Source organism: Molothrus aeneus, chromosome 4, assembly GCF_037042795.1.
Source record: "Molothrus aeneus isolate 106 chromosome 4, BPBGC_Maene_1.0, whole genome shotgun sequence".
NCBI classification, from domain to species: Eukaryota; Metazoa; Chordata; class Aves; order Passeriformes; family Icteridae; genus Molothrus; species Molothrus aeneus.
Window position 1 is genome coordinate 31,643,416 of NC_089649.1, and position 16,842 is coordinate 31,660,257.

At 35.4% G+C, this 16,842-nt stretch overlaps 1 protein-coding gene across 1 annotated transcript in view; it reads right to left on the minus strand.

Annotated features, from left to right (window-relative positions):
- Positions 1-16,842, minus strand: part of PDGFC (platelet derived growth factor C) — a 122,654-nt gene that overhangs the window by 20,660 nt on the left and 85,152 nt on the right. The window contains exon 3 of the mRNA XM_066549044.1: positions 12,992-13,172. Within this exon, the coding sequence (XP_066405141.1) occupies positions 12,992-13,172 (181 nt within the window). The remainder of the gene's footprint in view (positions 1-12,991; positions 13,173-16,842) is intronic.

Consider the following 16,842-nt stretch of genomic DNA (forward strand, 5'->3'; position numbering starts at 1 on the left):
AAAGGAAAAGAAGGAAATACGACCTCTGCCAAGTAATAAACTCATAGTATTAACAAATCCAATATTTTGGAGAGAAAATCCATTCTCCTGAGGACTGATAATTAATCAGCTGTCTTCCTTTAAGCCTGATATCTTCAGTTATAACAACGTCACTGTCCACAGATGTGACCAAATTATCTCTAATTAATCTGATGGTCAACTAGATCAAGTATCTTGATATGGATGGATGGATAGTAGATAGACAGATAGATAGATACACAGACAGACATACAATTATATTCAGTTGGGCCTGCTATCATATCATGGGTATAGGTACTGTTTTTAACAGAAATGATAGGAAATTATGCTGCTTTATGTCCACAACCAGGCCATTAATCTTCCTTGTAGCATTTTAAACAAGTCTATTCAGGCATCAGTTGTGGTGCCAGGCCTGCCACCAGGCTGTTCATAGCAGTGACACTGACTGAAAGGGATGTCCCCATGTGCACGGACCTTCATCTGGTTTTCTCCTTTCACACTGCTCTGGTTTTGCACGTTCACTCTGCTGCAAAGCTACCAAGTCAAAGCGCCTGCCCAGGAAAGGAAGTGCTGCACATTAACACAGCACCAACCATAACCCATTTACAAACTGCTGCTCTCTGCTGTGCCTTACTGTCACTTTTGAAGGAGGTGAAGGTTTTCTTCAATTTTGTATTTCAAAAGCATAATTTTAGAAGAGTTGCAAAGCCTTTTAAAGAGGCACCTTTCATTCTATTACCCTTACGTACCCTTTTTAACAGCCATTTGAAAAATTAATATTTATGCTCTGAAGCATACTTTTCTGCTTGTATACATACTTAAAATATCCCTTTGTCTCTTATTTTTCCATTCACTGATTCAGCAATACTGTCAATTTCCGATGATTTAATGTAGAATATATGGAGCTAATTACAGAACACAAGACATCAAAAACTATGGTTTTCCAAACTTTAGTTAATTGTGGTTTCACAAGCTGCTATTCAATGCAATCTAGGAAGTGGTTAGATGTAGGGCTTATTATCAGTCTAAGTAAAAAGTCAAAGTGTGAGGCACTGGTTGCACCTGAATTTTCCAGCTCATAAGAAATATGACTTTCTGTGAACTGCTGGCATTGTGGGGTTCAACACAGAGAAAACAGTGATTTGCTCCCTTAGCTTACAGGACTGAAAGATACTGGCTAGCCCCAAGTTTACCTTTTGACTAAGTCAGAAAATCTACTTCACAGCCATATCAGTGAAAATGCCCTTCTGCATCCCTAACAAAGCACCATCTCAGAAACAAGCCAAATAAGAAGATAATTTAAGATTATATTAAAAAGGCATTATTTACAAGCAATGATCACTGAATACATATTGTGGTATGTTTTTTCCAGGGCATGATGGACACTGCAAGAAGAGGGCAAAAAAAATGAGAGGGGGGCGGGGGGGGGGAGGGAAGCAACTTTACAAGGAAAACACCAGTCAAGAACAGTCATTGAAGAGATCTGCATGGCTAATTCTGGTAGGATTTCTCCCACCTGCCCTAAACAGTGAAGCCCTGTGAGATCATCTATTTGTTTAAATAAGGATAAAAACACATTCTGAAGGTTATCAATACCAAAAATGAAACATAATTGAGATGTTCTGCATGAATTACACTTATGAAGCAACGTTAAACAAGTTGAGTTAAATGACTGTGGTGACTGCCATGCTTTGCTGAAGGAAGACTCAGTCTTGTATTTGGAGAAAATATTTTCTGTTTCTGTAAATGTTTATACATTTGAGATACCTAATTGCTGAAAAGATAGTATTACCATGTTCTTAGCCTTCTTTCATTATTTACTATTTAATTTGAAGCTATTTGCATCTCTCAGATTATCTGTGCAGTCCCAGTGGACAAACAATGATTTGAATGAACAAATTAGGATGCCAGAGCACTAACCACTTGGGGAATTGTCATTTCAGGTACATCACCAGAAATGTAATGTAAATTGCCTGAATTTAGATGAGCATAAATTCCTTTTGTAAGGCTATATTTCAGTTAAGAAGTCAGAAGAGGACATTTTGCTATTTAACAATTCAGGTTATATTCTCTTCTCAAACAATATACTAGTATTAGATATGAGTTACCTTAGCAACTATTATGTTGTCAGAGAATTCTGAGAAACTAGGATGCCTCAGTAAGCAACTGAAACACTGACAACTTTCTTCTTGTTTATCTCCTACAGTTCAGCTTCTCCCAAAGAAAATTAAACCAATTTTTGGGGATAACCACTGTAATCTCAGAATGAAAGCATCAATACTGTTTTTAACCTGATTAGCGTAAAAGTATAATTCCTCCAAGCAATCTTTACTTCATTACTGAATCTGGTCCATGGTGTATATAATTCACTTAATTAGGAGATTAGAAGAATACATAGATGCTGGGCAGAATATTAATCTCAGTGTAATAAATATGTATAGGGAAACAGTTATTTGTCAATTAATTAATTAATATATACTTTAAAAAAATTAAAACCCCACCAAAATCTATTTAGGATTGAATAATGTGACCATTATTGTGATGATGTGGTCATTGTGTTTCAGACTCACAATACCCAATAGTTCCTGTTAAGGGCAATGGGAACTGCATGTTTAAAACTCTGTCACCAGCCAGACTGTAAATGACAAAAACTAGAATCAAAATTCCAAAGATTTCAAGCCTACAAGTTGGAAAGTACACGATTCTTATTGAAATTTCAGTAGTATTGCGTATGAATAGAAATAATATTAAAATCGCATGGAATAATAAATCCAAGTTGGTGCTTTGTTAAAATAACTTTAAAATACGTTTATTCACCTGATAACGCCCACAGGAATACCATTTGTAAACAAAATGACCTAACCATGACAATTTTGCTCTATACCAATTGCCAGTTATCACCCCTTGGGTAACTTGACTATTGTTTTCACTTTCTCCTCTGAACCTCAATACTTGGCAGAAACAAGCTGCCATCCTTTTCCTGCAGAAAGAAAAATAGTGGAAATTGCAGGAAGCCGTGGCCCATGGCAGACTCTAACTGGGGACAGAACATTGAGCATGACAAAGTCAGAGCAGGGTATAAGAGGTCTAAACTGAAAAATTCCCATGCTGTACCCCATGCAAGATGTGTTGCTTCCTCCTTCTCTTGGGGGATTCTCTAATTGCTTCATTACTGATTCTTTAATTGCTCGATTAGAAGATTACCTTTGTAAGTATTTAACTAAGGACAATGGAGAAGTCTTTCAAAAGTAATTGTACTCTTATAATTTATTAGGGAATCAAATTCAGAGAAAAAGGTGTTATTAAATCACTTTTCTCTGGTTTCAGATTTTCATTATGACTACACCTTAATATTTTGTTAGTCTTTGAAATATGAACCACAAAATTTAGGCCAGTTCTATCTATAAAGTATCCATTAGCGTTTTTGTATAGCACTGGTTTAGTAAATTGTGTCTTTGTATGACTTGTTTAATGATGTTCCTTAGATGGGCACAAGTGTTTCAAAATTATCAACAACTTATTTGAAGTGGCCTGCACAGTAAAGTTGGTCCTGTTCACACTTTGATACCTTTTAATGGATTGATTTTCAAAATACCTTTGTGATTTCTAAGTTTCAGGTGATGAAATATCAAACTTTATAATGGAAATTTTAAGATTTTTTTTTCTCTTTAACAGCAAGTGTCTTTGTCAATTTAAAGAATTGAAAAATTTTCTGAAAAATTTTAGTTGTCTTTGTACTCTTAACTTGACCATTTATCTTTGATTTTTGGTGAAAAGCTGAGCTATATTCCGAAGTTTTTATACCAGTAAACAGTTTCAAAACACTCTTATGAACCTAAATTCCACATTCATTTTGCATTAAAGATATACTGCTGTTTAAGGCACCAAATTGAAAAGGGTTTTTTTCCTACATGAAAGGTGCCTATGACTTTATTAAGCAGAAAGGCAATTAAAAGTAAAAAGTAAAGTAAAGTAAATACAGTATTTTAAGATATATATTTTGACAGAGTGCAAACATGAGCAGATCAATGACAGAACTTAGTTAAACTAAAAGACAAGCATTCCAAGCCAAAAAGGCATTACACAGCTGAGTTAAGAGCAGGAAGTATTTTATTACCAACTTTTGATTACCCAGAACACGTCACATTGAAAAGCCCAAAGACAAATATGCACACACAAATCAGAAGGGTTCAGCAGATCAGAATGATTTTAGAAGATAAGCAAGGGCAACCCTATTAACAGCTTATATATTAAAAGCTTACATATATGTGGCTAACTGTCCTTCCAGTTAGAAAGTTAAAAATTATTTTTAATAGGAAATATAGATGATGACCCCTCAAGAAATACAGATGATGACTGAGAGGGTTTGATGATTTGGCTCAACTAAGTTATTTTACTCTCCATGGCTACTTAGTTGTTTTGGTTCTGTCAGTCAGAAGGGAATTCAGGGTTGGTTGCACAGCTAGCAAAAATTAGTTTTCAAATATATTTTAAATTTAGGCGTTTTCAAGCTTCAAAGACAGTGGCCTTTTAAACACTCACATGCAGACACAGTAAGAAAAACAGTGAAAATAAAACACTTGAACATTCAAATTCAGGAATTGCATTTACTATGCCAGAAATTCACTAAAATATGGAGATAGTGATTTCTAAAAAAAATTCCTTAGCACTGCATCTGTCTTTTTAAAGATGGTCATGATTTCTAAAGGGTGCTTGTCATACTATTAGAAGACTAATTAGAATAAGAGATGTCTACTGACAAACTCTGAAGCCCAGTGCTACCAAAAGACACCAGAGCTAGACTCTGAACAATAAATCACCGTATTGATTGAATTATTGACACTACACTGAAAATCCCCTATCTTCCTAACACACTCAGATGAGAGCAAGAAGTGCTATAAGCCATGTCAGGGTGGAGTTATTAAGTTATTAGAGAGTTCCCCCAAGAAACCCTTTTGCAGCTGAAAGGGAAAGGCTATAAGAATCCACAAACATCCACAGTGCCTGTAGGATTATATGCAGAATTTCTTGGAAAGGCTGGGCCATCTGCTTTTACACCTCCACCTTTCAAGTGCCTTTAAACCTGGTCTTTCGTGCATTAAAGCACGCCCTTCAACATGAAGCGCTCTATTCCTCCTCCTAAATTACCTTTACTTTTTTTTTCCCTGTGATTTATTGCTCAGCTCAAAAGCAGAGTGAAATTAATAGTTAGGCCTCTGGAAATGTTTTTGGTCAAACAAACTGCCTTCCATTGCAACATGCTAGGTTCTTTAAATTTAGTTTTGTTTTTAAACAATTACAGTTCCTCAACAAAATCAGCCAGCTAGGAGCAAACATGGAAGCAGCCTTCCTGAATTCCTTGTCTATTACCCTAGCCTGAGATAATTGCAAGAACAGATGTGACAGCTTTGTGATTTCCTAGACTTTCCCACGAAAACAAAACTGAAAGCTTTTCAACAACAATCCTGGCTTCTTCAGCCAAACCTTTCATCACCATCATTAAAAAGGTTTTGAGCACTTATAGAAGCTAACAAATGACAGCTCATAATCCCCATCTGTAACACCAGAGGCCAGGTACTGCAAAGAAAAGACAGGTGCAAATTTTGGTATTCCCATAGTGCTTATTAACTACCCCTTCTTAGAAAGAAAAGGATTTGTCTTAACACCACTACCAATATCCCACATTAATCTTCCCACAAGCAAACTCTTACCCTGAAGCTACTATACAGTGTTATTACTCTGTCAAGAATTCTCCTGAATTTAAAGAGGTGCCTCTACCAACCTGTGGAGCTAGATTGTGCTGTAAGCCATCTACAGAAGCTGCCCCACAGCTGAGTTTATCTCAAATGTCTAGAGCTGCCCCCTTCAGAGCTCTAGGATGTGAAAGTTAAAACAAAATAAATTGAGAAGTTGCACTCTTCTATACCAACTTCTTTAAATTAATTTCTGCTCTTGCCTTTTTCTATCAGAATTGTAGTAATAAAATTTAGCACAGTACACACCACTAGAGTTACTGCCTGTTTTGCTGGGGTGAGGCAATGGATAGGATTGTGGCATGACTAAGACATTTATATTGAATAGGGACAGAACAGGAATGCACCCAAATGGCATAACTAAAAACTATGGTGGTGCCTGAGACCTAGTATCAAATGTACATTGGCTTACCTCTTTTTCAGTTAGCAACCATGTCAGACACAATGTCTCAGAGTGATTTGGAAAAAAAAAAAATCAGGACTGTGCCTGTTACACAGGGGATTACTTTAAGAATGGGATAGAATCACTTTGCTTTGGAATTTGTAGAGAAGCCATCACCATGCTTTCTCAAAAAAGTTGATCCTGAAAATTGGAGAAGGGATAGTCAACTAGGTGATTCTGTAATACTTAAAGTATAAAAAAAATGATGTATTGCTAAAAAAACTTTGGGGAAGAGGAAGATGATGTTGGGAGTTCTTTATGTTTTTTGTTTGGGCTTTTTTCGAAGACTTTTTGTGTGTGGACATTTTGTTGTCTTATTTTTGTTCAGGGTTTTTTGAGGGAGGATGGTTTGGGTTTTTTAAACAAAACATATCAAGTGAAAAGTAGCTCATAAAATATTTAGCAAAGGATTAAATAAAAAATTACCAATAATTGATACACTGCATTCTTTAGGATAGATATGATCAATTACATTGAACAAATAAACTTGAACCATGACTACAGAATAATCTTGCAAGACTAAAGGAACATTTGAACATCATTGTGAAATACTTCTGCTGAAGTAGCATTCAAAGCTCCAATTACATGACATCATTGAGTTTACAGCTGAAGAGTGGCATTTTTATATATATACAGATTGCTCTGAAGTCACAGCCTTGCTTAAAGTTTTTTTTTTTTTTTGTTTGAGGACCCTCATATAAAACTTATAAATTTTTGAAAACAGCAGAGCACACAACATTAAAATTTACACTAGAATGCTACAAACAAGTAAATGATAGACCATGTAAAACTCATTTCCAAGTTAAATATGCATACATAAACTTCTCTGCTGAAATGCTATGAGGCACTAAAAGTTTTCAAATACTAAAAAAGAGTCCCTGACAATATAAATATTCATTACTAAATGGCAATTTAATAAAAGCCTTTGGATAATTTACAGAGAATGAAGAAAAGGGATTGTCTCATGTATTTGAAATACTTTTCCAATACATTTTCTAAACTTTTCACTTTTTAGGGGATTCAATTGTTTCCACTGAATCATTCTATGGTCTGCTTTCATCTGGGAGGAGAGGGTTAATATGTGATCAAAGACATTATTTGGGACAAGGAGCAATAAAGGTTGCCTGCTTATCCTTGACAGATGCATTACCCCATCTCTTGTAATAATTTCTGCTTGAAACAAGTTGACAGAGAGTGATCTAACTTGAACATAATGCTCTAGACAACTAAAAGGAGAGTGGTTTTCATGAGCTCTTGTCCATGTCACTTGTTGTGATTGCTCCTCAGTACTTTATTTCAAAAAAATGCTCCCATACTCAAAAATGAAAGAGTTTTAAGACATATTAATGTTCCATTAAAAAACCACTTTGATATTTGCTGAACACTCCTGAATTTTTCAGGAAGAAAATTTGTACAGGATTTTTTGTAAAGAACAAAACACCAAAGCATGACATTTGTGATAATGCAATTGCATTTAATTTTGAAATTACTGCTAGTTATTTAGAAATAAGAAATTAGCTGATTTTTCATCTCTTGCCTCAGTGATACAGGATGTGATATTCAATAAATTTCCCAAATCAATGAACTTAAATCTTAGTCAAATATATGATAAATTTGTAAAAAGGTTTAATCCAAGGAATCTAAATTACTTTCCCACAAACAATGAAACAATTTGTGATTCTTTTCAGCCTCAGCCACTGTAAGACTAACATCACAGAAAAATATGAAACAAATGGTTTATACCTTATGTCCTACCTTATGAAAAACTGCATTCAGATTTTGGCTAAAGGGAAAGGAACCTTGTCCTTCAAAGAACAAAACTTGCTATCAGATAAGTATACTCATTCTGTTTAAGAACTAAATGTCAACACCAAAATGGTTCAAAATGTCCCTCTTACTTTTAGAGTCTCAGAAAATCCTCACTGACACCTCAGATTGTGAGGGTGAAGGATACACTTATATGGACTTTGGTGCAGGTCCATAATCTTGCTAGATTCCTGTCTAACCTTGTCTCTCTGCAAGTCTGCTTCACACACACAGATCTTTAAACTTTTTATGATGTCTGTGGGACAGAATGAGATATGGTCACAGGAAAAAAAGGCATTATGATTTAATTAGACAGTATACTTCAGAGGTTCTTTTGCCTCCAAGTTTTTTTCCCCCATCACTCATTTTAGTCCCATGGATAATAGCCACTCTCAGATTGTACCTTTTTCATTTTTTTTGTTAATTGAAACATTTCACTCTGACCTATGTATTTTGGAGTAATATTTAATGTCTCATCTAAGAAATTATCTCATCTAAGATGTTAAGCAAAAATTTAATCCAAAGTGGAATCTCCAAGAAAGAATTCATTTGAAAACATCTTTGATTGAATTTTTGCCACACAAAAGAAAATTAATACATGGAATTTGCACACTGGAGCCTCTTTAGTAGCCTGTTCAATTATCAAGACTAAGGTTTCACTCTACCTAATCAGTGGAAACTCTGAACACAGAGGTTTTGTTTTAGAGTCCTTCCCACCACATGAAGGGTTTTCACAGTTTTTCCCTACATGCAGAATTGCAAATTGCTACACAACACTCATCCACTCCCTCCATTCTTCCTACCACCTTGGTTTAACCCTGAAATAATTTTATTTCTAAAACCTTTTGACCACTTCTAAAGAGAGTGCAGAAAAAACCTTATTTAGGAGATAAATCATGTTCTTTGTGATGTTTTTGGATGGATTTCCAGTTATTGCAGGCACAGTTAAGCATCTCTTGGGCTTCAGCACAAACACATAAGAAACACACCTGATTGCTGTAAAATCTGTAGACTTGTGAGAGAAGTGTAATCAGGGTATGAGCTTTCCTCTCTGTTCTAGTTTTATGCACTTTTTCTATTAGTATTTTAATTTTATATGTCTGTTTCAATCAACAAGCTAAATTAAAAAGGTTCCACAAAAAAAAAATGTAATACGCTCAATCTTTAAAGAGCAAAGCTTAGCCAACTTGGATGAAATAAGGGAAGTATAGTTACATAGTTCTAAAAAGAGCATCATTTTAACTTGCATTACTGCTACAAGCACAGGCAATACTAACAAAATACCTGCATCAAAAGGGGAAAAAAGAAAAGCAATCCAAACCAGACCACTCTCTTGGATTGACACCCATGTAGCCAAACAGGTACTGCACCAAAATCCCAAACCACCCAAAGTCACTTTTAAGTCAGGTCAGGCTTTAGACAGCTTCCTGGAGTTTCATCTTTGCTTGCATAAAAGAGGGTTAAGTCTGTTCTTTTCAAAGATCTTTGGCATGATCTTTGATGACAAATGACATGCTACCATATGCCAAAAAAGAAGGGGAATACAGTCACCCCCAGCTTCAACTTTAACTGGAGCTGCTTTGTTCTGAGTGCCCTGAATAATTAATAACTACTTTGGCAATCAGTCATGCATTCCTTAATGGCACCTCAGGCATCAAGTATCCCATTCACCCGCTCCCCAACTAACAATGGACTTTATTACATCAAGTTTTCTCTGCCAAACTTGTAACTGACATAGTTTAAACTAAACAAGTCACTAGGAAGACTGAGGCCCAAATGTATATTTTAAGAGTTTATAAGATTTCCCCCAATTTCATGTGGCTGCTATACAAAGCAAGTGAGAAGAGGAAAAGAAATGAGATATGGATTGTTTTTGCAATAAAGTTCTAGGAGGGTTTAGGTGGCACAGTGCTGCCAAAATCATGACTTTTAATAAATGGATAGCTGGTCAAAACTGAGAACCACCACCAGGCAGCCTTTACTGAATAAAGCAGCTCACCAGTAAGCACAGAGTAAGTGACAGGGCAGAGCATGAAAGAGCGACTGAGAATAACAGCTGTGCTGAAAGGAGCACAATAATTTTGGAATAACATAAACTATGTTCGCTTAATAGGAATGAACTTTTTCAACACTTGCTTCCACTTCACGTATTGCAGACAAAATTAACTTGTAACTATAAAATAGAGGAAAGAAAGTGGGAGTAAGACCAGAATTACAAAAAGTTCCAGATGCAGCCAGGGTAGTCAATTTAAAATGGAAATTCAAATTAAGATCTAATTAATTGAAATCTGAAGACAAGCGTTGTGTTTTTCTTGGGGAACATTCTGCATGTATACAGTATCTGCAATGCTTTTATTCAGTGTCTCATAATCCCACATCAAACCTCTCTAGAGATGATGTTGGATCCACTGACATTGGAATGGCTGTGAGTCCTTTCTTTAGAGTAACTAAATCCTAGAAATAAAGTATCAGATCAGTAAGCATTCTCCTACTACTAATCACGTGAGAAGTTGGTTTGAAATATAATATACAAAGTGAAAAAAAATTAAACTAAAAAAAATTATATATATATATATATATATATATATATATATATACACACACACAATAAATTACAGCAGATCTAAACAAAGCCATTTCTCTTGCTCTTTAAAAGACCTGAAAATGTGTCCAGTGCCCCTCTCCGTGTGTGGCCTTCAAATACAGAAACAAGCTTGCACTGTTTTATTTCAGTTTTGCTTCATTTCTCCCCAAACAATCTCTCACTTCTAGTCTACCAGGAATCTCCCCCTTCCTACTACTTGTCAAAAAAAAGAGGAAAAAAAAATTAACTGTTTAGGACCAATTCATTGAACTGAATCTCTTAGTGAATTGCAAGAATCATTTAAAATTTAAGCTCATTCCTATAGGTGACCTCTTTTTTGTGGGGATGTGGGACAGGGGCTGTAAATTTTATTTTCTCTTGAAAAGGTGGAAAAGATAACTTTATAGGTGTAAAGCAAGCTACTCTTTTTTTGGCATTGGTTTTCAATTGTTTTAGGTACAAGAAGGTTTAATCCTGGAACTAAACAATATCTATTTAATTTACAATCTGCTGTCTGAAATGTGTAATTGTATTCTGCATGTCTGAAACGTGCAATTGTATTTTGCATTCTGAAAAAACCCCATATTTTTTGTTGAAAATGATCACAGCTCTTTTAGTGGTAAATATAGAAAATAACTGATAAAAAGTAGCTATACTGCACATTTTGGGACTCATTCCAAATTCTTATGACAGCAAGTGGGCTGCTCTTGCCCCTTGCATGTGTTAGGTATAATTATTTTGAACATTAAACCTTTTTTTTTGGTGAGTGCTGGTAATTTAAACTTTCTAACTGTTTTTCCCCATCAAATATGAAGCAATAAACTCAGTCTATTTGTACAGCATGACACAAAAATAATTATACATATACTCCTATTATCAGGTGCCTTTGTTTAATCACTTCCACAGAAATGGGATCACACATGAGTTAGACAGATACACAGCAGGTAGGGTGTAACACTAGAGCTGTGACAATGGAATTTGGCACCAGCCTCACAAATAGATGTATTTGTTGCTTTTCTTTTATAATTTTCTAAAAGAAAACACACTTATTACATTCTGCCCTTGGGTGCACTGATGTTTAAGCCTGGCCTCATTTCAAGTTTGGAGACTGAAATTTTATTTAAAGTTTACCACTATCAGGTCATAAAGTTCTACTAACAGAAGTTATTCTAACTCATAAAAGAGTGAAATATGCAGATCAAACCTTTAGTCACTCCAGAAGTAGTTCTTCCTTAGGCACAAGTAGTTAAAAATATTTATAGAAAAACAACACAGACAAATATATATATATATATATACACATACACACAAACATTGCACCCCCACTACACTACACTGACACCATCATCAGCATGCTAAATATATTCTTCTCAATAACTCAAATTTTGCCAATGAGGAGAAGGAGCAAAAATAGCAGAAAAATAAAGCCAGCCAAGTGTATTCTGAGTGAAGCACTATTCAGTGGGGTTACAACATGGATTCTATTGATCAGGTTTTTTTTTTTGACCTTGGAGATATTTTCCACCAACCAAATACCACAGACCACGAGACTACTTAGGAGATTGAAAGTGAATTATAAGGAATTTAACAAAAAATAGTTCTTACTCTCTTTAAGTATGGAATACCTATTAAAAAAAAAAAAAAACACCTCCTGTTTTCCTCCATTTTAATGTTTCAGGACATTATCTCACCCTTAAGATTCTGTAAACATTTTTTTGTCTTTCATTTCATTAAAATAGTAACAGAAAACTGTTGACATTGAAATTAGTCACATTTAGACAATGATCAGTTTAATATCTGTGACTCACAAGCTTTAAGCAACATTCAAGAGAAGTCCAAAGTACAGATTACAAGGAAAATAGGAAAATGCAGTGAAAAATAAATATTATGGATTGTCTGCTTTGTCTCTATAATAAAATTACCTAGAATCATAAGAACTCTTCTGTTTGGGAACTAGGTATAATCATCAAGTTGAGTATGTCTAACAGTAGCTGACTAATAAGAACATTAATCTCCTCAGTTTCTTTTTTGTAACTTCCCAATCCTCTTTAAACATCACACTACTGATTCATAAATTTATCTGTCTTCTTCTCAAAGCTGGAATTCTTTTTTTTCCCCACAGCACAGTATTAGGAATGCAAACATTTTACTGAATTTTCCACACAACCGAGCCCACAACTTCCTAGTTCAAAGCCATCCAAAAAGAACCACAGGAACACTCAGTTAAAAACAGAAATAAAATGTACAATTCAGGAAGACAGATTGCACACTGCTATTATTATTAAGAAATAAACAGTAATTAACCTTACCCTATTAAAATATTCTTTTGAGCTACCACTTCAAAGATTTTGTATCCTGAAATGCTTCGATCTGAAACACGTTACTTACTGGCATAAGAAGTGTATAATGGATGCAGAATCCAGGTTCAGAAGGAAAATATTCATCAGACACAAATCTTATTCTGATCTGGTTTCCTTTGGAGATTTGTCTACTTGGCACAGTACTGGAACCACACCAGCGTCCTAAAACTGTGCCATCACTAGGCTCTTCAACTTCTACAAAGTCATACCTGAAAAGAAAATAAAATATTTACTGACAAAAATTCTATAAACTTCCTAATTTAACCAATAAACTGACTCTGCAATTTTTTATTTTTTTAAACGCTAAAAGTATGCAGCCAGCTATTTTAAACTTAGCTCCCAAGTTGCTACTGATTTACATACATAATAAAATCATACAGTGAGGTTAAGAAAATAAAAGCAGTTAGCATTTTGGAGAGACCCAAGTGTATGGTTTTGCTTCTTGTACAGAAAGCAATTACCACATGTGTGACAGGGCAGAATGAAATCAGAGAAGAAAAAAGGCTGTAATTGCCTGAGTGGCACAGTAATTCGTGCTGCAATGTCACCAGCACTACCCTGCATGCCACCAGGGAAAGTTCAGGGGGTTTTTGGTACTGAAAACCTGCTTTCCTGGAATATCAGAGGTGAATAACTTCCTAAAGGTTAAGTTAGGGCTTAGAGAAACTTGGAAGGAATTGATGCATGTCCCAAGAAGACATTTGTTGAGCAAAGACTTAGACCTCACTGCATGTGAGAAAGAACCTGGTATTTTGGAAATATTGACAAGAAACACATGGGTAGGGAACCAGGAGAGAATGAAACATATTAAGTTTGATTTAGTTTCATTGCTTTTAACATGTGGTGATGTATCCCTGGGGATTGGTGAACAACTTCAACCAGATCCATGGATGGTAACTAAGACATGGCAGTCAACCATCAATAAGCTTCAGTGTGCCATACAAAAGCCCTCGTTTTCACTGGAAACGTTTAGTGGGTTCCCAAGTCATAAAACCATGGAAAGCCACTGCTCTAGAAGGTACATCTGGTTTCAGTGCTTTAACCTGCTTCATGTCAGCTCCCCAGCCGCCCACTGACAGATTAAACACTGAGCATTTCAGCTGCATTTTCCCTGCTCCAGCTTGAGTCCCCAGTGGCAGCACAGCCCGGTGGGTTGGGAAGGTGAGTGTGTGCTGGTTAAAGCAGGGCAAGCACTCAGCTGTTTTCAGTTCCAGCTTCCCCAGCCAAGTTTTTACTTTTAAACCACAATTTGTATCCTAAGCATGAGCATAACAAACCTCTGAGAAAGTTTTGAGGTTTCTGATATTTTTATATCCTCTTGCATGTGCAGTCATATATTAAATACATCTCACATAAATCTAAATTCGTAAACAGCAGAGTCCTTTTCAAGGGTACAAACAGTCCTACCTCTGATGACAACAAAGGCTCATATTTTAAAAAACATGCACACAAACACTCTCTACCAAAAATGCCAAGCTATAGTTAATGTGAAAATTATTACCTCATAAACATTTTCTACTAAATATTTTTCTGGATTTTTTTTTCAGTAAATCTAATCTTTATAATGATTCCCAGTTCCCTAGTTAGACAGCAGGCAATAAATTCTTGTGTTGCATGTTTGTGCAAGACTGACTAGCACATTTATTATCTCCATTTAAAGGACCACTATTTTTTCCACTTAATTAAAAATGAATGCAATGAATATGCTCATTAACTGTGTTCAAAATCCATTACTGCCATGTACCACAGTTTTAAATCTTTGTTGAACTTATGATACTAATTACTTTATCATTATCTTTTTTCCCCCCAAACACAAACTAATTCCTTTACCAGATCCACCAGTGTTTTTACTTTATGATCAAGTATACAACTTATTACAAAGGCAATGTGTACATTAATTGTACTAAGGCCTCAGGGCTCAATACATTTATCAAATTTATTTGGAGTGCTGAGCTTTTTTTCTTTTCAAGATCAGCTTTTGAAATTTCTAAAGATAACCTTTTTATTTTTCAGTTAAGGATATGAAATAATTACCTACCTTCCTGATTTTTAAAGAGTGAAATAAGCTAATATTTACATTTATTGACTTTGGTTTAAGATGTTGAGGGGAGTTAGGGGGCTTAGTGCCTCTACATAACTTGCAGTACTTTTTATTGCACTCTTTGGTCTTCTGGTACACCTGAAGTAAAAGAGAAACTCAAATTCCACAGTTTAAATCCTAGACCCTTCAAATAAAAGCTAATTAATTCCATTAGTAGAGAGGTAAACTTAAGGGAAATAAGTATCCTGAAAAACCAAATAAAATTCAGCTTGGATAATGACATTTTTAGCCAATAACTTTATTCCTGTCAGTTATCTAGGCTAAATGTGCTACAAGAGCCTGCCAAAAAGCCTTCTGTGAGACTAAAATTCCTCTCATCACACATATGGATTCATGTCTGAACTTTCTGTAAAAATAACACAACAAAGCTGTTCAGATGCTTCAGCATTTACATTATTGCACTACATAATTTTGCAGCTGATGTCACGGGGCTAAGGAGGAGCAGGGACAATAGCACAGCCATGGAAAATTATTTCTCCATCAAGAGAAGGTTGTACTTGAAACACAAGAGAACTAGGATAAATAACCAAGAACTGAGATGCCATTTTATAACTGGGATGGAATAAGAAAATGTTAAAATGCATATTGAACTTACCAACGCAAAGACCTTCTTTTCTTTGCAGTATGCAAAGGAGCAAACACAAGCCTCTTTGAAAATGGCTAAAGAAATGCTCTGGTGCTGTATCTGTAATATTTTTTAAATATTGCTAAGTAAAAGTTATGGCAAAAAGGCAGTCCGGTCTCCTTTCCTGGGACTAAAGATGCTCTGGCCTTTAGGCATGATGCCTTCAATGCCTTCTGTTGTACCTGTTGCAGACGTTCTACTGCCCTCCCCTAAGGCCTGGGTGCCTGGAACATGGATTGAATCAACAACCTGAGCAAAGACAATTTACTGGAAAGGAGCAAGGACGTAACATAAGCAGCTCAAAGCTTCAACAACTTTCCAACCAGGAAATGTTTTTTTCCAAGAGTGTATGTTTTCCTCTCCTTTCTTTATGTTTTTTCTGTGGTTTATACTGTCATTTCCTAAACATATTCTGACAGGCTGTTTATCTTGGCTTGAAGTTTTGTGACCTTTCTATGGCTTCTCTCTGCCTCCAGAATTCCACAAATATATCAAAAAATGTAAGAAGCAAAAATCCACCAGGTAAAACTATTTGTCATATCAGTGGTGTTGGACCTTTCCATGTGTATACAGCTGCATGCTAGACAAAACTCTAGAAAGCCCATTAACACAGTTTGTGACAGGTGAAATTTATTCTTCCTTCCCCTTTTGATCAAAACAAGTTTCTTTTTCTTTAGTTAAGAAACAAGAAGTTGTTAACAATCCCTATTGATTTTTTATAGCATTTTGTGGGGCAATGCAATATTTCTATTCCAACTTGTTTTAAAGCACATAGAATTCTGAAGTTTTCCTGGTTGGCATAGCACACCCACCTGCAGACCCAAAACATCCAAGGTCCTCTGGCAGTTCACCAGACAAACAGTTGTAAAATAGCACTGAAATGGTTTGGACAGCTTCAATTTTGGAAACACTGGAAATTATTAAAAACTGTCACAATGAAAATATAACTTTGATATTTTACTAATAAGAATTTTAGCACCATCATTCTAAAGAAAACTATACTTCCTTCTTTCACCTCTATTTGAAATAATTTTAATTTCTGCTATTGCAATATTTATATTTGCTGTGAAACAAAAGTCTTGGTTTCCATCATTTAACATAACTGTGCTTTTTTATAGACAGAAGTGTGAGGTATTGGTGGTATCTTACATAG